Below are 23,036 nucleotides of genomic sequence, written 5' to 3' on the forward strand. Positions count from 1 at the left end.
AAAAAAAGAAATTTCAGATAAGTTCAGTTTTACCAAATGTGCCTAAAGCATCACAACTCAATTTACAATGGCGGAACCTAAAGTGAGTCTTCATCAGCTGACCCTTCAACAACGATGGAGCCAATCCCCCACGCACTCAAAAATTCATGTATAACTTTGGACTTTTCCCAAAATTTAGCTACTAACAGCCCAGTATTAACTGAAAGACTTACAGATAACATAAATAGTCAATTAACACATTTTATATGCTATATGTATTATGTACTATACTCTTATTGTTTTATATACTATATGCTATATACAGCACATACTGTATACTTACTGAATATACCATATTACACACTGCTAGAAAAAAGAAAATGTTATTAAGAAAACCATAAGGAAGAGAAGATACATCTATGGTACGAAACTGTGTTTATAGATATATATAAAAATCCATGTATATACACACCTATGTAGTTCAAACTTTTGTTGATTAAGGGTCAATACTTGTTAAATGACATACAATATGTTTATTTCATTTAAAGAGCTCTCTCTAAGAACCTATTTCAGGTGCTCCTGAGTGGCTCAGTTGGTTAAGTGTCTGACTCTTCATTTCAGCTCAGGTCATGATCTCATGGTTGGTCAGATCAAGCCCTGCACCAGCTAAGCACTGACAGTACAGAGCCTGCTTGGGATTCTCTCTCTCTGCCCCTCCTCAGCTAATACACGCATGCATGCACTCTCTCTCTCTCAAAAATAAGTAAAAATAAAATACCAAATCAAACAAACAAACAAAAATTTCAATGAGAATTAATCCCACATTTAGGAATTTTTGTTTTCATTTATCCAAAATTATTCCAATTGAACCACAAGTCAATTCCCTTACTGAAATATTACAGGTCTTCAGTTATCTAACCCTCTACCCCAAACAACTCCCACTGCTTCCACCACTCTCTCAGCACAGAGCCCAATGTGGAGCTCAAACCCATGAACTGTAAGATCATGACCTGAGCCGAAGTTGGACGCTCAATCAATGAGGCCACCCAGGTGCCCCCATTTTTAAAAATTTTTATCTGGGGCACCTGGGTGGCTCAGTCGGTTAAGCATCCAGCTTCAGCTCACGTCATGATCTCACAGTTCATGGGTTCAAGCCCTGTGTCGGGCTCTGTGCTGACAGCTAGCTCAGAGCCTGGAGCCTGCTTGGGATTCTGTGTCTCCCTCTCTCTCTGACCCTCCCCTGCTTGCACTGTCTCTTTCTGTCTCTCAAAGATAAATAAAAAGCAAAAATTAAAAAAATAAATAAATAAAAACAAAAATTTTTATCTCAGTTCATCAACCTAAAAATAAAAAAACAATAGCTTCTACCCTAAATATACTATCAAAAAACTGTACAGAAATTTCTGTATATTTACAAAGATATTCATTACACAGTCATTATAACAAATTTAAAACAATCTAAGAAACTATAAAAAGGAAAACAGTTAAATTATACACACAATTTTTGAAAGCTTAACACAACAAAATGATAGTAGAGGTTATCTCTGGGTAGTAATTTTTATTTTCTAATGTGTAACTTCTGCATTTTCCAAATTTTCTAACATGAATAACTGTTAATCTGACAATTAGAAAGTGTAATTTGAACTTAAAAAAGAAATCATGGAATGCTTTTGTTGAATTAGCCTTGAAAAAAGAGATTCAAAGAACATACCTATTCAAAAAGACTGTTGTAAACCAAAAATACTTACCTTTATATCAAAAGGTGATTTTTTCTTGATATGAGGAGCCCAGTATTTACATGCTAACTGCAAAAGTAAATAGTATAAACCATAAATCACAGGTTCATATCATTGTCAAACTCAAAGACTGAGATCATATATCAACAAGCTGTTTTTAACAAGGTACTACAGGTATTGGGGGACAGTAATTCTACCTTCTAAGAGAACTATATGGGCACGCAGGCCAGTAAGCATCCTTGGGCCCAACCAGAATCTCAAGAATGAATAGCTTGCAAAAGACCAATGAAAATGGAGTTTCTCATCCATTTTTACTTTTACTGCTTTTATATTTTTTACTTAAAAAATTTTGCAATGGAATTTCAGCCATAGGTAGATAAAATTATGCTTTCATGTGAAACAGAAAAATGCAGGTAAATGGGAAAAGGGAGCTCTAATCTAGTTTAAGTTGTCAGGAAAGCTTCTCCAAAGTAATGTAGGTGGATGACATTGAATTAACCATATAAAGGACGGTGGGAGAGAATGAGGATTCTAAGAAGGAACAATGCTGAAAGACCAGGAGGTGAAAGACAGCACGGCAAATTCAAATATATGCAGTGCTGTATGGCTGAAGCACAGAGTTAGAAAGAGAGAGGAAAATGGATGTATGCACAGGCCAGATCTCATAATACTTTGAAGGATCCTAGTCATCATCCTGGGGGAAACTAGAACTCTTTAAAGATTTTAGGAGGGTAAGTGCGATGATCAGATTTGCATCTGCATCTGCATAAAATCACTGACAGAATGGGATGGAGGAGTGCAAGAGGAAAGACAAAGAGATTTGGATGCCGAGGTTCAGAGAGAAAACAAGCCCGACCTGACTTAGTGCATAAAGAAGCAGGCAGATTTAAAAGATATTTAGAATATAAACATATAGAATACAAAGATTAGTTACGTTGCTGGGGGCTACAGGGCTGTTTCCCTAATCACAGCCAACCGCGGTGCACAATGCAACACAGTGAATAGGTTATAAATGAACGCTCTCGGATAAAACGATTGCTCTTCAGAAATGCATCTATTTGGAGCAGGTGGCTTGTCAGACTCCCGTCACTCCACTCAAAGCCTAGGTTATTCTACACTCAAAGCCTAGGTTATTTTACGGCTAAGAAATATCCCTTTCCTCCCTCTGTTAGGCATCATCTCTGCTACGAAACTTTGCCAGTCTCAGGTAGGCTGGGGTGCTCACGTTTCTTGCGTGAAGAAACAAACGAGTGAACGAAGTGACGAACGAATGCCTCTTGGATGCTCCCAGTCCCAAGGAAAATCCCACCCCCCAGGCCTTGGGGCCCTCGACATCCTCCCTTCACACACACCAGACTCGCCCACGCGCACCTGGGTTACGAACTCCGCGTTGATCTGGGACACCGTAGGAGCCACGATTTTCTTGGGCTGAGCAGGGGCTGCCATGGCAGCACTCTTTTCCGCTCCGGTAAGCAAAGGTCCGCTAGGAGTAACGGTGAACCGAGGCACTTCCCCTAACAAGCAGCCGCGGCTGCCTAATTCCGCGAAGCGAAAGGCAACTAGCGAGTAGGTCCTCAGCCTTCACGGTCCCACAAGAATCGCGCACAGCAGCCCGTACGTTTCCCCGGAAGCGGAACTGAACAGGCCCGGAAGTTCGTGTAGGCGTTGGGTCCAAGCTAGAGAAAGCAGGGGCTTCGGCCTCCTCCGCATGCGCCCCCTAGCGTAAGGCTGAGAGAACACAAGCAGCAGGCTGGACCAATCCCAGAGATGCCGTCAGGTAGGTGGTGTTGAGTGAGGGTTTTTCGTGGTAGAGTTGCAGGGGAGGGGGAGACGTGGCTGTTCTCTCCACCCTAAGCGGGGGAAAACGTCGTGAAAAAAAAAACCACCAGTAGGCTTGAGTATGCGGGGCTCATTTTTAACTGTTTTTAGCAGATTCATGGAAGTGTAAGTTGACATACAATGAACCGCATGCACATATTTAGAGTGCAAAATTTGATCCGTTTTCAGTCATATATCAATGAAACCATCACCAAAATCAGGATATTACGCATATTAAATGCCTCTCAGAGTTTCCTCATGATATTTGCAATCCATCCCTGTCGCCATACTAGGGGAAAAAAGGGCTACCAAGATAAAAAGGGGCTATGAGGTTAGTAACTGAAAAGGCAATGGAGGAAGTAGGTGTAAAATGCATTTTCAACATAAAAGACCAAACTATAACAGTAACCGGAAGAACAGATAAAGTTGTTTGTCTCAAGGACTATCTCTTTTTAGGCTCGGTGCAGTGGGAAATTCCGATTGCCTATCCTCCCTTCTTTCCAAACACGTCGACTTTGACCATTATCCATATCCGTATCCATACTTTCTTATATTGTGGATGTAAAATAGAAAACATAAAAAGATACATTCCCTTGTTTTCTGGAAGCATGTAGTTTTGTTCAGGGACCTTCAAAGGGTAGTAGTCTCAATACAGCAGTAACAGCTAATCTGCATAAATGCAAATTATTGGGCCCAACCGGGGACATCACAAACTCTGAGTGCAGCTTAGCAATTTAGGCTTTAATAAACCTTCTACACGATTCTTGTGAGCACACTAAAGTTTGAAAACCACTGATCAACAGTGACAAGAGTTACGAATGAGTGTTTAAGGCAAATCAGAAAAGCTTCCAGGAAGTTGTAATATTTAAGTTCAAATTCAAAGAATGAATATAAATTTGCCAATGTAGATGCAAAACATTAGTGTTCCATATTCGTTTATGATACCATGGCACCAGTTATCTTTACAGTTTTTTCCCCTCTTAATGCTAAGAGAACCCCAGCAGTTTGCCCTGAAATCTAAGTTTTTAAACAGCAATAGCAAGCTCCACAAGACAGGAATTAAATATTCTTTCTGATTCTAAAAAGCAGATATTCTGTATCATCAAACAAACCTTGGGGGGCCTGGCTGGCTCAGTAGGTGGAGCACGGACTCTTGATCTCAGAGGTGTGAGTTTGAGCTCCCGTGTTCAGTGTAGAGATTACTAAAACAAACAATAGTCCTTGCAAATGTTGTTTCTAACAAAAAATTCTCACAAGTCACCTGGACTTCAAAGATTGTTGCTACATCCTAAAACTGTAGTTCTAAAAGATTATCTTCCATAACATGTAAACTGAAATGTTTTCAGGGTGCCTGGTTGGCTCAGTCAGTAGAACATGTGACTCTTGACCTCAGGATTGTGAGTTTGAGCCCCACATTGGGATAGAGGTTACTTAAAAAAACAAAAAACAAAAACCAACAAATCAGCTCATCATTTCAAAAAAGTTTTCTGTAAGCCAGTTTTAAACACTTTAGTTTTTCCCCCCATAATTATGGAAAACCAAATAAAATCTGGCTCAACTAAATTTCTTCTTTGAACAGAGTGTATCTAATTTAAAATAATAGTAGGTAAACAAGACAGAGACAAGAATATACACAGGAGGAACTAGTTGTGTATTTCTTTAGTACGAATCTGGAAAGGAAGGCCAGAGGATACATACTTAAGCAGGTAGATCATGTGACATGCAATGGAGTTAATATATCCTTTGTAGGTGATAAGAAGCTATCAGTGGCGCCTGGGTGGCTCAGTCGGTTAAGCATCTGACTCAGATCATGATCTTGTGGTTCCTTGAGTTTGAGCCCCTCATCAGGCTCTGTGCTGACAGCTCAGAGCTTGGAGCCTGCTTCAGATTGTGTCTCCCTCTCTCTCTCTCCCCCCTCCCCTGCTCTCTCTCAAAAATAAACATTAAAATTTTTTTAAAAAAGAAGCTATCAAAGAAATGTAATAAAAAGGAAAATTAATTAATAAGTTGGGGCACCTAGATGGCTCAGGCAACTAAGCGTCCCACTCTCCTTTTTGGCTCTGGTCACAATCACACCGTTCTTGGGTTCAAGCCCCAAACTGTTAGCGCAGAGCCTGCTTGGGGTTCTCTCTCTCAAAATAAACAAACAAACAAAATAGGTAAAAATGGAAATGATTAAATATCCATGTTAGGAAATTCAGTATAGAAGGTGGATTGGAATGAATCCAGGAAGTGTTTGGCAATCAGTACCTCCTGCCAGTATTGTGATTTTCCCTCTTTAAAGAAAAGAAGTCCAAACTGTGTAATTTGAAAGTTTATTTTTAAAGTATTCTGAAGTTTGAATTCTCCAAGACTCTTAACCACCATCTACTTTCCTTCAACACACAAACATTTTGTCCTGAAATTGTCGGCCCTACTGCAGTACAAAACAAGAGACAATAATCCCACTAACTCAGCCAATCGAACTACTTCAGGAGGTAATCATGCTCAGCCTGGGATCACCCAAACAAAAAATTTTTTATAAATCTCTTTAAAGATTTTATAAAGTTTATTTTTTTCAGAAAACCAAAGTGATTGATTCAACATTACTGACAGTTCTAGCATGCAGCCAGTCATCATGTATCATCTAATGTTTAATCTTCTTATGGATGTATACAGTTTATTTTCATTCCTATAAAGTTTCCACAAGAAGCTTGCAGTGATAAAGGTAAATAAGTGTTTTGTTACAGGTACTTCAAATAGCACTACAGTACATCTTTGACAAAATTTGTACAATATTCCAACTTTCAATATGAAACAGCTTAAAAAGCCATGGGCCAAAAAAAAGGATAGTAGTATCACTTAAGCAAATAAAGTCTAATAATCATACAAGTACAACACTATTAGAACTCTCCCTGTTTGGGCTGGGAAAGGACTAAATTAGACATTTACTTCAAATAAAATTACATAAATAGTTTTGGAAAAATCCCAAAATACATAACTTCAGACAAAAACCCCTTGAACCTATATTCTTGGAAAACAGGAAACTAGGTATTCCTTGCTTTTACGTAATAGGTACGTTCTTGAAAAGTGTTGTGCACAGCAAATTCTGTAAACCACCATCTTGCTTGCACTGGAGGAACATATCTGAAGGAAATCTAAGATAAATTATTCTTTAAAACATATGATTCTCCTGCACATTTATCATTGGGCATTCTATCTGGACTGATATGCTTTATCTCCATATATTAAACCCAAGTTTCTCAAAATGCATTTGGGAAAGGAGATATCAACATCCCCTCCTTTCTCCTGCTGCACCAAGACAATTCTTAGAGTAGGACACAGAGTTTACAAAGCAAAGAATCATTGATCCATTCTCAGTAGAGGGCTTGCCACTGTATTTAAGTGTGCTTGGACAAATACCCACCTGTTTTTCTCACTTTAGAAAGGTAATGGTTCTTTTCTTTTATTACTAAGAAGTCTCATTCAAAGATATTACTAAAAAATGGCAAATATGAAGGTCAATTTGTGACTATAAGTCTTTTATAGCTTAAGATTCAATATTTCCCAAATTATGACAGTCTGTTTAGGATACCCTCAATTCTGCAAGCACTTTATTCGTATATGGGAACAATCATCTTACTTACCACACAATTTGCAAATTATCAAAATAACATTCTTTAGCATTAGACTCTTGCAAGAAACATAGACTTAAAAACTAGAACTAGACCTGAGACACCTGGATGCGTCAGCCAGTTAAGCATCCTACTTCAGCTCAGGTCATGATCTCATGGTTTGTGGTTTGAGCCCTGTGCTGACAGCTCAAAAGCCTGGAGCCTGCTTTGTATTCTGTCTCCCTCTCTCTCGGCCCATCCCCCACTCATACTTTGTCTTACTCTCTCTCTCAAAAATAAATAAACATTAAAACAAAAAACTAGAACTAGACCTAGTCATTGCCTTATGATCAAACTTAACAGATTTAATTAAGTCACAAGACCACTCAATTCATGATCCATTAAAACAAAGTTTTACTAAGGTAAATCAAAGTCTTATGGAGATGCAGATCTAGAAGGGAGTTTTAAGTCTACAGCTACTGCTGTCCATCATTAAGTAAATAGATGAATTGCATTTATTCTTCTGAAAAGATAACACTGCATACAGATCATCACAAAGATGATAACACTTGGACAATATTCCTGATAAGTAAACATGGTAAATGTATACAGGTGTATCCTAACATCTCCTACTTTTACATTTGGGAAAAACAGCAAGCTGGGCAAAAAACCAATGCTAATCACCTGTGGAAAAGGAGGTGAAGCTACCAGAATCCCAAGAATGAATAGCTTGCAAAAGACCAATGAAAATAATACCGTGACTTTCCTATCCATTTTTACTTTTACTGCTTTTATATTTTTTACTTAAAAGAAAAAATTTTGCAATGGAATTTCAGCCATAGGTTGACAAAATTATGCTTTCATGTGAAACAGAAAATAAATAAAATGTAGTGGGGCTATTTGCTGCAGACAAAACCCAATTTTTACCTCTCAGTCTTTTGAGTATATCCAATAAGAGATGGCATGCCTTAAAGAGTAAGTTCTTTAAGAATTTAATGAACTGAGTTATTGTACCACATCATGGATTTATATTTTCAATGCAGCCAAAGTATATATTAAATGCTTTAATTAAAATAAATGCTTACTATGTGGCATAAAACCATGCTATTCCTCCTAAAAATTAATTTGGCTGTTCCTAAAACATTCTATTAATTTTCTATGTACTGTATCTTGCTTCCTACTATGCATGACAAGCAACTGCCTATGAAATCACCCAACCTAGTGAAGGCCTTTTGATAAAAATACATTTTAAATGATACAGGCTTTAAGAACAAGATTATCAGAGACCACAAATGTGTAACTCGTTCTATCAGTTACATAACTGAATGTGAAAACCACTTTCTCTGTGATTAGTCATTCCTTAAAGTGAGTAAGTTGATGTCTCTTCCAGTGAGGAGCCTGTCTGAATGTTTTGCCACAAACTGAACATTCAAATGGCTTCTGCCCTGCGTGAATTAGATAGTGTCTTTCCAGTTTAGATGGAGATCTAAAACTCTTGGAGCAAACACTGCATTGATAGAGAAGGCCATCATTCCTCTCTGTGCGCCCTGAATAACCACAACAATGACCGTGAAGGCTCGGCTCTGACTGCAGAAGTACACTAGAGAGATAGGGCTGCCTGTTCCGATAGGGGGGACTAACAATGAAATCCTCCGATTCGGCCTTAACTTTTATTTCTGATATTTGATCTGACTCTGAGGCCTCATATTTTTGGAAACCAAGAGTCTGACTTTGTTGGGAAGCATTATAGTTAACATTGTCACCTGGATGAATGAGAAGTTGGTTCAAATTTTCAAAGTCTACTTGGCAAAGAGATCGTCTATGAGGAATCTTATCAATATGGGTTAATTTGTGTCTTTTTAAGTGAGCTGACTGTCTAAAAGATTTCCCACACACATTACAGCCAAAAGGCCTCTGTCCAGTATGAATTAAATAGTGTCTTTGCAGTTTGGATATAGAAGGAAACACTTTCTCACATTTGTCACAAGGACACATCTTATGTCCAGTATGAAGGTTTTCACTTGGAACTGAAAAACCACACTGAAGCATTTCACAGCTATCAAAGAATTCCTCACCTGATGAACCGTAGATACATACGTCTTTATTATTCACTGAATTATCTAGAGTTAACATGTTTTCTGTCGTAAGGATACCTTTCAAGTTTTTACCCACATTTTGGTGCTGGAAGTGTTTTTGCCAAGAAAATGGCAAAGCCAATGTTTTCTTCTTTCTATTGCCAACGGTCTTGTATGTTCCGTGTTTGCCGAGAGGACCCATAAATGTTCTCTGGGTTTGTTCAGGGCTCTGCTCACCAGAAACAAGATCACAATTTTTCAAGAAATTGTTTTTAAATACTTTTTTCTCAGATCGAAGATTATCTAATTTCTTACCCCCAGCACGTTTAAGTTTAGCCAAGATTTTTTTAACAATGGTTTTATAGTTGTAGCTTCTTTTGAGCCTGCTTGGCCTTTTGCCACCTCTGGCAGGGAAACACTTATGTCCATTGAGAATCTGCTCAGATTCAAAACACTCTTCACACTCTGGACACTGAAAAGGGACGATATAAGTAGAGTGGACATCAAGTGGATTAGTCTCCTCAGATTCACCTAAATCACCATTTTCAAAACCATCCTGCTTTGTATTTAATTTATTAGGCAGAGGGCATGATTCTGGACTCTTCACCTTTAATGAAAGAGTCTGAAAGGTCTTATTCCTGGTATGGATTTGTTTATGCTTCAGAAGTTTGCTTTGAATCTTAAATCCTTTTTGACAAAAACAACATTGAAAAGGTCTTTCATCTGAATGAGTGAGTTGATGAATTTTTAAATGAGTTGCCTGTCGGAAAGACTTACTGCACAGGACACACTGAAAAGGCCTCTGCCCAGTATGTATAAGTGCATGCCTGTCAAGTTTTGATTGCGATGGAAACATCTTGCCACAGATCGTACATGCATGAATATTCTTTCTTTTCTTTGTAGGGCTGTATGTAGGCTCAGATTTAGAGCACGGGTGTAATGCCCATCTGTCCTCTGTGGTAAAAGTATGATACATCCCATATACCGGCTTTTCTTGCTTGGCCTCCAACAATCTTCTGACCTGTTTAACATCATTCTGATAGGTTTCATTGTGAAGTTGTTGGTGCTTCACAAACGTCTTCAGATTTTTAAAGTGACGTTGACAAATACTACATTTAAAAGGCAGATTATGAGTTAGTTGATGTCTCTCCAGATGAACCAGTTGCCTAAAAGTTTTATGACACACATCGCATTCAAACGGCTTTTGACCAGTATGAATGAGATAATGCCTAGCTAATTTTGATGGTGTTTCAAAGTGCTTGAAGCAAATATTGCAAATGTATGGCCTGTTTCTAGGTAGTTTGTTGGTTACTACACGCTGTTGAATCTTCAGCATTTTCAAATTGTTTTCAGCCATCATATTCTTCAGTGATACTCTCTGATGAACTCCATGTTCTTAAACTCCACAGATGTCTAAAAATTAAAAATAAAAATGTATTAATTTAAAATGTATTCACATGGAAAGAAATAATTTAAGTTGTCTTTTGGCTAAAGATATTAATGGTATAGGGGAACCTGGACTTTTTCTATGTTTATAAGTAAGTTAATAACCATTTTAGAATACCTTAGAATTGTAAAACTAACTTCATACATAGACATGAGGAATCTTTAAAAGAAATCTCTACGGGTGCCTGGCTGGCTCAGGAGGTAGAGCATACGACTCTTGATCTCAGGGTTGTGAGTTCAACACCCATGCTAGGTGTAACGTTTACTTAATAAAATTAGGGGTGCCTGGGTGACTCAGTTGGTTCAGCATCTGACTTCATCTCAGGTCATAATCTTGCAGTTCCTAAGTTTAAGCCCCACGTCAAGCTTTCTGCTGTCAGCACAGAGCCCACTTTGGATCCCATCTCCCTCTCTCTGCCCCTCCTCCGCCTTGCTCATGCTCGCTCTCTGTCAAAAATAAACATTAAGAGTGAAATCTAAAAAAATAAATTAAAAAATAAATCTCTAAAAATCAAAGTAATTTAAAGCTAGATTTCTAATTGAGAGAATACACTAAAAGGGGACTGAAATGAATCTAACACTAAATAGACCTTTTAATTCCAATTTTCCTAGTTCTCTATTAAGTAGCTTTGTCAATATCTGCTTTGTCATTAAAAAAAAATTAAGCTAGAGAGGTTAAGAAGTGTAAGAATTAAAATATAATACTAAAAATAAGATGTCTTTGCATTTAATTATAGCATACCATGAGCACAATCTGAGAAGGGAATGTTTCAGATACCAAAGTTGGATTTCTTAGACATTTCATTAACAGTATTTATTTATTTATTTTTATTTTTATATAGAGAGAGTGTGAACAGGGCAAAGGGGCAGAGGGAGAAAGAGACAGAATCCCAAGCAGGCTCCATGCTCAGCTCAGAGCCTGATGCAAGACTTGATCCCACAACCCTGGGATCATGACCTGAGCCAAAAAGGAGTCAGCTGCTCAACCGACTGAGCCACCCAGGGGCCCCTGACAGTATTTACTTTTAATTACTTCTTTAGACCAACAAAGACAACAGGCACAATGGGAGAAAATGGCCCAGATAACCTGGGTTCTAGTCCTAGATTTGCTACCATATGATCTCAGTGGCAGAAAGAAATACAGATTCTTCATCTCTAAAATGGGGAAAATGTCTCCTGGCCTGCCTACCACATTAAGTTATTGTGAGAATCAATGGAGATAATGTATCCGAATGTGCTGGAAAACTGTGAAGCAATACACAAATGTAAGGTATTACTTAGCTCAACACTGATCAAATTTTAAAACTTTATCCTTGTCTACATAATTTTTTAGGGTTTCTACCTAAGAAATAAACACATTAAGTAAATTTGTAGTTTTTTATTTCTTCTTTGCATTTTCTTGTGCAGCTCCCAAAAGACATGTACAAAAGCAATGAGGCAAATTGGCTACTTCTATATTTATCAATGGCTAAGTAACTTGAAAGTTGAGTGTGGGTCACTTTTCAGACAATATAATAGAAGGATCATTTTGGTCTTGAAGTTAATATGAAGATAAAAATGCTTTCCCTAATAGGCCCCTGGTTTTTAACAGGTATTTTCACAAAAACTGTACACCCTGTCTTCCCTTTTATCAGAGAAACCAATTTTCTTCTCATCCTTTTACTACTGCATTCTCCTTAAATAAGGGAGTCAGAAATTAAAAAAAAAAAAAAAAGAGCTGCTCTAGCTTTCTCATTCTAATGTTGTATCTTCTAGTTGGGATCAGAAAGTTGATAAATCTACCAGAAACTCAGTGTTCCTTTGTCAGCTGATTTGGCATATACCCAACATATATGCTATCTGCTATTAACTGTCTTCTGGAAGACACCCTAAACACAAAATCGCAAACATACCCACTGTGGTTCTCTTCAGCAATCTGAATTAGAAACACACAAAAAAATTTCATTTACTGGGTAAGTATTTTCTACTAGTTGCTTTATCACAGTGTTTTTCAAATGTACATCGCTACCCAATAATGCATTATGAAATCACTTTAATGGATTATGATCAGCAATTTTGTTTAATAAAAAGTAGAAAATATCAGATTGTATTACATATAGTAAAGATGAATACAGTTTTGTGAAACTTATGTATAAAGAGGTTAAAAAAGTCAGGGCACCTGGGTGGCTCAGTCAGTTAAGTGTCCAACTTCGGCTCATGTCATGATCTCGTGGTCCATGAGTTCAAACCCCACAAGTCCCACATCGGGCTCTGTGCTGATAGCTCAGAGCCTGGAGCCTGCTTCAGATTTTGTGTCTCCCTCTCTCTCTGCCCCTCCCCCACTCATGCTTTGTCTCTCTCTCTCAAAAATAAATAAACGTTAAAGAAAAAAAATAGAGGGGCACCTGGGTAGCTCAGTCAGTTGAGCGTCCGACTTCACCTCAGGTCAGGATCTCACAGTTTGTGGGTTCGAGCCCCGCGTTGGGCTCTGTGCTGACAATTGAGAGCCTGGAGCCTGCTTCCAAGTCTGTGTGTCCCTCTCTCTCTACCCCTTCCCTGCTCATGATCTGTCTCTCAAAAATAAATAAATGTTAAAAGATTTAAAAAACAAAAAAGAAAAGAAAAAATAAAGTTTGTGGTGAAAGCTGTTCCTAGTATTATCTCTTCACACAACACTAGATGGAGGAACCCACAACAAATCAATCACTTTATTCAAAATAACCAAATAATCTACTACGTAAGATTGGGGTGCATAGGATGAGATAGGATTACTAAGGAAAGCAACAGTATTTGATTTTCTTCACTTGATCCACATTACCCCAAAATATTTATCAAACATTTAATTAGAGGTCAAATGGAATATGCCGCATTAGTCTATGCAAAATAAAAGAATCCAACTAGAAGCCATTGTATTAATTTACAAAATGTACTATATAGTCCAAATATCTGTATTAGCACCAATCAGCTGTTGGTACTATTAATATGCATTTTCACTATACGGATTTACAATACAATAGTAACAGGAATTGACTATAGTTCTTATGCCAAAAAATGTCAATGGCTGATCACCTACCACTAGCACTAAGACTGTATACTGTTGTCACTTGACTTCACACCATGTGGGAAAGCGCTTACTGGGAGCCCTGTACTGTTGGAACCATTGGTGGCAACCAGTGATCTCATCTGTTATTTATAAGCGATAGCTTTGGATCTCCAATGCTCCAAGTGCAGTGCCATACATACTTAAACAGGGTGCACATTAATTTGATAGAGCTCCAAATCCCACCTCTCTGTGCTCTCAACTGATTTTGTGTTGTTGATAAAAAAAAAAAAGAAAGAAAGAAAAAGAAAAGGAAAGGAAACACAAAACAAAGCCAACACCGTGTATTTTTCCTATGTTAAATTCAAAATTAATAAACGTCAGAGCTTCAACCTGACGATTATTCTGACAATGCAAGACAACACTCTGTTGGAAGATTGTAAAAACTGATTTAAAAACTTCCAATGACGCTTCCTGGCTGAAAGCTTGTTGGTCTTTTACTCTTACCTAACACCATTAAAGTGAAGTTAGGATATCACAAAGGCAAGTGAACAAAAAACGAAAGACAGAAACTTGGATCACTTGCAGTTGGGGAATAATCTCTGGCGACATTGATCACAACCTTTCCTTCTTTGTGGCCTCTTCTGCCCCACTTTCCCTGGCCCACTCTCGTGGCCTTGAACCCTCACCTCTCCTCCCAGAGGGGCTGCAACGGACAGAGGACCCTGACATCTGGCCGTCGCCCTAATCGTCCACAACCAATAAGCACCTAGCGGGTCCAGCCGAGTCCAGAGACGGCAAAATCCCACACTAGGAAAGGAAGGGTGAAAACTGCTTTGGCCGCAGCCAGGGGGGAAATGTCACAGGCGATTCGACCCACAGCAGGGGAAAAGCATCCTTTCTGCGCCTTCCTCTAGGAGACTGCCGCTCCTCAAGAGACGCAGTCGGGAGGCGGGGAAGTGAAAAAGGAAAGGGAGCTGAGGTCGTGGCGCCCCCGCTATGGGTCCCCGAACACCTTGGAGGGATCAAGGCAGGCCTGACCCTCCCCCAGGTTCGCTCCACCTCACACACGGACTCCTCAAATCCTCCTCACGCACCTGGAGCTGGCACGGACCGGGCAGGCGCGCATCGCTGGGCCCAGGCGCCGCGAAGGAAACGAGCGCACGTCCGCAGGGCTGGCGCGGCGACTGGCGGAGCGCGCAGGCGCGGCGCTCGGGAGCGCCCAGAGTCACGGTCCGGCTGGAAACCGACTCCCCCCACCCCAGGGCCGCCCTTCCTTAGGCGCGGTCTGCGAGTTGGGTGGGTGGCGGTGGGTGGGGGCTACAGAGGTTGGTCCCTACCCCCAGCGCCGCCCACCCCGCACTGCACTTGCGGGTTTAAGAGAGTGGACGAGTGGAGACGTGCGTTTTTTCCGGATTGCTCTGACAATTCGAGGAGATGGATGTAAAATATTCAACATAGTGCGTAGAGCGTAGTAAGCCCTCAAATAGCTTTATCATTTATTACTTTTTTATATTAAGTACAAATTTATAAAGTGATAGTTTCTCATTTTAAAAATGAGGAAAATGAGTCTGAGGCGTTGAGAAACTCACCATGTCACATAGCTGATTGATGGTAGAGATGGAATTTGAACCCAGGTAGGCCACTACTAGACCTGCACTTTTAATTCACCACTTCTTCTCAAATTATAGATAATCCCAGTATTTTAGGTGGACACAAGTAAGGGTTAAATGTAGTTCAGTTACAGACTTGGGTGGTACATTATTACTGAATAAGATGTTTAGGTATCCACCGGAAATTTTAAGTACAGAAGACATTGGGAAATTATTGTGGATTTTTGCAGGTTCAGATTGTAACTGTCTCAGCTAGAGAGACAGGACAAGAGAATAGGGAAAAACATATTTTCTTTCAACTGTAAGTCACTTTCTGCATTATTTTTCAAGAACCCACTGACAACAAAGATTGTTATTTCTAATGTTGGTATATGTTCCTCTATTTAAAAATGAGAAAGTTGGGCCAGTGAGGAGTCTTTTTTTCCTTGTGGTAACATGAGGAAATGGTTAATAGAAAATAAGCTTTTGCTTTTTATATAGCAACGTTGGAGGAGTCACATTTGGAAAATGCTGAAGCCCTTACTTTCAACTGAAGCAGAGACAGGAGAGGGAAAGCTTTAGGGGTCCTAAGTACTAATCCCAGGATGAAGATGCTGTGTGTTCAGATAACCCTTGGGGACTTGCTCCATTCTGCAGCTTCTCCTGGGAGTTCAGCTCAACTAAACCATGCAAACAATTGCATCCATCACCAGGCTTAAATCATCAGGAAAGATAGGCAGACCATGAGAGAGTATTACGTGAGATTGGGAACCAGTGGGGGTGTATTACCTGCAAAATAAATAGACCTTTGCACCAAGAGCCTGAATTTGGAGTATGGAACATAGATGAGACGTGGATAAGCAATTCTGCAAGGCCACATGCCCTACCTCATAATGTTCCCCATTCACTCTGAAAGCCATCTCAGGAGACTTCTGGGGGAAAAGGAGAAATGATCATGAGTAAGTCATCAGAAAGATTTCATTGATTAGGTAAGATCTGAATAGGGATTCAACAATGAGTGGATAAATAAATATGGATAACAGAAATGGATAAACAGAAAATGTAAAGCCAGGATAGAACATTGCAGGGAGAGATGGTAGTAGTGATAAGGAAAAATAGCATGGCATACGTTTGAGTTAATATCTTACCTCTGCAACTTACTAATGTGTGTCCTCAAAAGTTATTTAACCTTGGGGAACCTGGGCGGCTCAGTTTGTTGAGCATCTGACTTGGGCTCAGGTCATGATCTCAGGGTTTGTGAGTTTGAGCCCTACACTGGGCTCACTGCTGTCAGTGCAGAGCCCACTTCAGATCCTCTGTCCCCCTCCTTCTGCCCCTCTTCTGCTCACCTGCTCTCTCTCAAGAATAAATAAGAAAAATTTTTAAACAAATTATTTAACCTTTCTGAATCTCAGTTTCCTCACCTTTAAAATGGGAATATAATTAATCATTCGTTCATTGATATATGAATGAATGAATCAATCAATGACATAGCATATACAAAGTATGAGAGATTCACTTCTTAGTATATATGAAACCCTTGCCGTCAGTGTAGTTTTCAACTCAGGACAACATACAAGGAAGTACAGTGTGATAAGAAAAGATATGTACAGGGCAGGAGCGAGGAGGAGGAACGTCTAAAGCTGCTGGGGGCTTCAGGTAGAGATTGTTTTTGAGCTGAGGCTTTTTTTTCTTTTTAATTTTTTTAATGTTTATTTTTGAGACAGAGAGAGAGAGAGAGAGAGAGAGAGAGAGAGAGAGCGAGTGAGCACGAACAAGGGAGGGGCAGAGAGAAAGGGAGAGACACAGCATGTGAATCAGGCTTCAGATCTGAATCTGAACCTGAATCTGTCAGCACAGAGCTCAACACAGGACTCAAACTCACCAGCTGTGAGATCATGACCTGAGCCAAAGTCACACACTTAACTAACTGAGCCGCCAAAGTGCCCCTGAGCTGAGGCTTTAATCATCCATCCACCCACACACCCATCCATCCACCTACCCATCCATCCATCCATCCATCCATCCATCCATCCTACATATATTTTAAGCACTTGCTATGTGCCAAATCCTGTTCTAGGTTACTGGAGATAGAGTAGTGGACAAATTAAAAAGTCAACAATTCTGGTCTTCATAGATTTTTTTAATTTATAGTTTATATCTATATGTCTACAGAAGGAGAGAGACAAATTCAGTAAAATATATGTGATATATTGATAGGAACTGAGGGAAAAATAAGCACAGAAGAAGGCTATGAAGATTTGGGTGGGAGAACTTGGCATTTTAGTAGATGGCCAGGGATGACCTTACTGATTTTTCACTTCTGTGATTTTTTTAGTTGAACCTGATAGATAAAAGAAAGCCAGTCCTTCTTATTCATGCTTCACATTTAGAGTAACTACTCTTCACAAGGCACTTTGCAAGAAGCTGAGAAAAGCCTTAAATGCCTTGCAAAGGTTTTCTTTTTTATTTTAATCCTTTTGACAATGGGAAATTATTGGATAATTTTGGTCGTGGGTATGGCACTCTCACATTTGTGTCATCAAAAACTTACTCAGAAGTAAGATGGTGGGCCACCTGGGTGGCTCAGTTGGTTAAGTGTCCGACTTCGACTCAGGTTATGATCTCATGGTCCCTAGGTTCAAGCCCCACATCAGGCTCTGTGCTGACAGCTCGGAGCCTAGAGCCTGCATTGGATTCTGTGTCTCCCCCTCTCTCTACCCCTCCTCCACTCATCCTCTATCACTCTCTCTCAAAAATAAATACACATTAAAAAATTAAAAAAAAAAGAAATAAGATGGATAACGAAACAGCAGTGGCAAAATTAAAATAGCCACACTATCAGCTGGGGATTCCTACTCCTTGAGTATCTGGTTAATTTAGATGCAGATCCAATTGTGTGGCCTTTGACAATCTTCATGATAGCTGTGCTCACACTTTGTTCCTAGTGTGTCTATCCTCCTCGTAGTTCTTAACCTTTAGGGTTATCTATCTCATTTTTAGCAACAACATATTGAAAATAGAACTTCATCAATTTCTAGAAAAACATACTGATGTGTGTGTGTGTGTGTGTGTGTGTGTGTGTGAGAGAGAGAGAGAGAGAGAGAGAGAGAGAGAGAGAGAGAGAGAGACAGAGAGAGAGAGAGAGAGAGAGAATGGGAAAATACTTCATTGAAGATTTAGGAGTCACTAGGGGATAGGGCTCCAACTGAAAGGACAAAGGGCCTAGAAGCAACTCAGCCAGTACCAAGTGCATCCAAGATAAATGCACTTGAAAGGATTCTATACTCTGAGCATCCTTCTTCATGCGTCTTTGGAATATTTTATAAGCAGAAACTATGAAACTGAGTTTTAATGCTTGCTAAAGCTCGTCCTGCCCCCAAGGGATTGGCCTAGCAGACAGCTCACATCCCCTGTTTTCATCTCCCTTCCTATTTTCCTCTTTTCTCTCCTCTTCCTTCCGTGGAGCAACCCATAAAACCATCTACTTATATGCCTCCTGCATATAATGCACCAAAATCTATACCCCTCAAGCAATTATTGAAGAATTTTTCCAACAAAGACAACATTCCCTTTCTAAAAGGATTTTTGGGGAATAATATTCTCTTTTCCTATCATATATTTTCTCAAGAGAAATATTTGCAGCCTCTTGTATGTTTTGCTACAGGACTTCTGAGGGCAGGGTGGCAGGGGGTAGAGGTGAGGAGTGGTGAGTTGGGATCAGAAGGTAAAACATGGCACCACATCCAACTCTCATACTAGTCTCAATCTGCCAAAGGGTTTTCTGTAAAAAAGTTTTAGAAATTTTCTCTTAAGCTCCACTGGTACTAATGCTTATTGGATTTCTGGGGCTAGTTAGATAGTAGTGTCCTCCGCCCCACACACACACTCTTTATGTGTTGGTTCACATTCAGTAACAGTGGGGTTCCATAGTTACCCTGAAAGCAGGTGGGATTCTCTACATAGGGCTTTGACCACATTTGTTCACCCTTACAGTCAGGGCTGTCCTCTGGACCCACATTGATTACAGATACCCCTCCTACTACTTTAATACTGGAGGGGTGGGGGGAGACCAAGAAAGGAGGACAGAGCTATGGTGTCCATCAAGCTCTTTGTTTATGGGATCAGGAGAGTTTGACACTGCGACCCCTCTCTTACTTCTGGATTTTAATTTCCAGTGTTCTTTTCATAGGCATGTTCCTAAAAAAAAAAAAAAAAAAAAAAAAAGCCCTATCCTCACAAGAGCCAGAACAGATGGAAGCATTTCTCTTCTCAGCCCCCACCCTTAAGTAGAGCTGTGGTGTTAAATCTGTCTCTGGCAGCTGCTAGATTACAAGGGCAATTGTGTGAGATATTACTGATCTTTTGTTTAGGACCCAGCTTCCCAACGAGATAAAAATTCAATAATCATAGTTCAAGTTTAGGCTTATGGCCTTTTCTCTGACCCAAAGCAAGTAACTTAAGTAACTTACTCCATAGTCTGGGGGCTTTGGTAGTTGGGTGACCTATATGAACTAACTACATGAACTTGGGTAGCTGAGTTCTGTGCACTCTGCACAGCTGCTACCTTCACTTCTGACCCTGAATAGTCAAAGTCTTCTGTCTTCCTTCCTTTGAATACCTTCTTTAAGAGCAAGGAGTAGGAGGACAGCTCAGATTTTCACAGGAAGTTCTGAGCTTCTCCTATACTGTTTTGCTTTAAATTCCTCCTACAACAACCTACTTCAACAAGCCTGGTTTTTCCACACTACTAAGCTGTTGGGAGCCATTCTGAACTCACAACTTGAGAATACTCCTTGTGAGGTTAAGGCAGGTTTGCATGGCCTCCTGCTGTCAGATGATGACCCATATCCACCCTCACTCAATTGTTTTTGCTTGACCACCGGCCCCCAAGGTACCTTGTTAATTGGTATCAGAGTGACTTGTCCCCTAATTCTGGCCCTAATATATACTGGTAGCACCTTGTGAAGGAACTTATTGTAGAAACTTCCTCTTTTGTGATTCTGGGAGGAAACATTGCATTTCTTGAGAATCCTGTTTTTCTTATACTTCCCCTTAAACAGGTTATGACCCCTGCTCACAAAGAACTAACTTTTGCCTTTGCTATGCTAAAAACATTGTCTTGTATTTGAATACTAAAGATACCTTCCTTCCTCATATGATAAGCATCTTAATCACCTACAACAATCACTATTGATAAAGATTATGCATGAGTCTTCTACAAATCTATGTTCAGGGAAATTTTTACATATCAAAGAAATTTATCATCAGAAATCACTGTCTAAGGCAAGTGCCGCTTCTGTGCTGTTCCCCATACACTTAACCATAAATAAAGCTGAGTCTCAGTCAGTGCAGAGATGCCTGCCTGGTGATCAGAAAGAATATCGTGGCTCTCTCATCCCTCCCTTTTGCTGACACCATCCATCCTTCAGGGAACCCTGGACCTTCTGTGGCTGGACTGCAGCACAAAGCATCTTAAATTTTAACACAAATTCAAAGGTCATTTCTCCTTCTGCCTGTTACATTGTCTAATTTTTGATTTACAAATCCAGGCATTTATCACATTGCCAAGTACTGTTAAGCATTCAGCCACCCCATCGTACCCTGAGGTATGCACTGACAGATTTGCAATCACATAAATTCTTAATTCTGGATCCTACAAACTTAAAAATTTTTGTTTTACTGTTTATTTTTTAGTGTGTGTGTGTGTGTGTGTGTGTGTGAGAGAGAGAGAGAGAGAGAGAGAGAGAGAGAGAGAGAGAGACACAGACAGAGAGACAGAGAGGGAGGTGAGCAAAGAATGGGCAGAGAGAGGGAGATAGCCTCTGAAGCAGGCTCCAGGCTCTGAGCTGTCAGCCTAGAGCCCCACATGGGGCTGTAACTCACGAACTACGAGATCATGACCTGAGCTGATGTTGGGATGCTTAACCTACTGAGCTACCCAGGTGCTACTGGAGCCTACAAACTATTAATTTATCATTGTCTACATTCCAGCTGTCATTCATCTATTTTAGGGAATGTGAAAATCCTTGTTTTCTGTATTACCCCAAATGTCTTTAGTTCTCTTGGCATGTAGCATTCACTGAGGGTCCTAAGAGACGGTCCCCAGTTCAGATCTATGAGGGACCCTGACTCAGTAGAAGAAGTAGTCATAGAAGGAATTTTTCATCAGCCCTGTACTGAGTCACATTGTGTTCCCCAAAAAGATATATTCAAGTCCTAAGCCCAAGTACCTAAAAATGTGACCTTATTTGGTCTTTGCAGATATAATTAAGGATTCTGATAGTAAATGATCCTTGGTTTGAGGTAAGCCCTAAATTCAAAGATGGTTAATAAGAAAAGGAGGGGCACCTGGGTGGCTCAGTCGGTTGAGCATCCAACTTGGGCTCAGGTCATGATCTCACGGTTAATGAATTCAAGCCCCACATCTTTTTCCCTGGCTCTGTCATCACAGGGCCCGCTTCGTATCCTCTGTCCCTTTCTCTCTGCACCACCACCCTGCTATCTCAAAAATAAATAAAGCATTAAAAAAAAGAAGAAAAGGACATAGAGACACACACAGACATGCAGAGAAGGCCATGTGAATGATGAAGTTTTTGGGGTAACAGTGGGGCTCATGGGGTCTGGAGCTGACAGTCAAGAAAGAATTCTCGAAGATGTCTTTGGTGCAAAAAGGTGATTTTATTAAGGCATGGGGACAGGGTCCATGGGTGCAACGACTGCCCTGGATCATGTGGAGAGATTGGTTATATATTTGGGAGATGGGGGTAGGTAAAGTCCAGGGGAAGATTCCAGTGTGATTTTCATATACTAAGGAAGGCTCTCCAGATACTGGAGGCCTAGGTATTGTCAAGCTAAGATTGTTTTTCCCTCTAGCAAAGCATTCCTTTAAGGAATGTTCCTGGAGAAACACTTTACTCTGCCAGTCTCAAGTATTTGTCAGTGGGGTGCAGGTAATAAGGAAGTTTAGTTTTACCTGCCATTTCCTACTGCCTTTGTTTCCCATGTCACTATGGAGGAGCAATGTTGGGGCTCCAGGAAACTGAGCTGTATAAGACCGTCTTTTTTTGTAATTTGCTAAGATTTTTGTAAACTGATGGAAACTCAAGGCCTTTTCTTTTTCACCTTTCCTTTGTTCTTGGGCAGCCATGAGCTCCTGAGGAATATCACCTGGGGTGGCGGGTGGGGTGTTTGCAACCTGTCAGCTTGCCTTATGCCCCCTCATCAGGGAGACAAGAGGTTGGGGTGACACGACCAGAGGCCAAGGAGCGCCCAGGCCACTACAAGCTAGGAGGGGCAAGGAAGCATTCACCTCCAGAGTCTTCAGAGGATTCTTGGCCCTGCTGACAGCTTGATTTCAAACTTCTAGACTGCAGAACATGAGAATAAGTTTCCGTTGTTCTAAACCATGCATTTTGTGGCCCTTTGTTACAGCCTTGTGAATGATGAAGTTTTTGGGGTGATCGTGAGGTTCGTGGAGTCCGGAGTCTAGAAAACTGATGTAAGTCCAGATGCTTTTATTTATTCCCTCGACAAACATGTATTGAGCACATTTATGTGCCAGGCAGAGAAATAAGACCTGCAAAGTCCTTGCTCGGACACACAGCCTACATTCTGATAGTGATGGTGGTGGAAAGGATAGAAAATAAGTAAACACAATAAATAAACAAGATAATTTCTGATGGAGAAAAGAAGTATTGGGACAGAGAGAAAATAGATGTGTCTGACTGATGAGGGGGTGTGTGGCAAGCTGAGGGCAAAATACAGGCTGGCACCCC

The 23,036-nt window shown here is 40.2% G+C and overlaps 2 protein-coding genes across 7 annotated transcripts in view; both read right to left on the minus strand.

Moving 5' to 3' along the window:
- AQR (aquarius intron-binding spliceosomal factor) overlaps positions 1-3,335 on the minus strand; it is a 91,837-nt gene extending 88,502 nt beyond the window's left edge. The window contains exons 1-2 of the mRNA XM_029950686.1: positions 3,087-3,335; positions 1,728-1,784 (exon numbers count right to left, since the gene is read on the minus strand). Coding sequence (XP_029806546.1) covers positions 1,728-1,784; positions 3,087-3,161 — 132 coding nt within the window. The 5' untranslated portion in view covers positions 3,162-3,335. The remainder of the gene's footprint in view (positions 1-1,727; positions 1,785-3,086) is intronic.
- A 4,181-nt stretch (positions 3,336-7,516) lies between these two features.
- The window catches only part of ZNF770 (zinc finger protein 770), a 47,430-nt gene continuing 31,910 nt past the window's right edge, over positions 7,517-23,036 (minus strand). For 2 of the 6 annotated variants that reach the window (XM_029951862.1, XM_029951863.1), the window contains exon 2: positions 7,517-10,614. In XM_029951862.1, the coding sequence (XP_029807722.1) occupies positions 8,480-10,561 (2,082 nt within the window). In that variant the 5' untranslated portion in view covers positions 10,562-10,614 and the 3' untranslated portion in view covers positions 7,517-8,479. Of the gene's footprint in view, positions 10,615-13,031; positions 13,052-14,763; positions 14,849-16,047; positions 16,120-16,145; positions 16,191-23,036 lie in introns of those variants that run through there. The other 4 variants (XM_029951859.1, XM_029951860.1, XM_029951858.1 and 1 more) reach the window with 4 other exon arrangements.

Source organism: Suricata suricatta, chromosome 9 (assembly GCF_006229205.1).
Source record: "Suricata suricatta isolate VVHF042 chromosome 9, meerkat_22Aug2017_6uvM2_HiC, whole genome shotgun sequence".
NCBI classification, from domain to species: Eukaryota; Metazoa; Chordata; class Mammalia; order Carnivora; family Herpestidae; genus Suricata; species Suricata suricatta.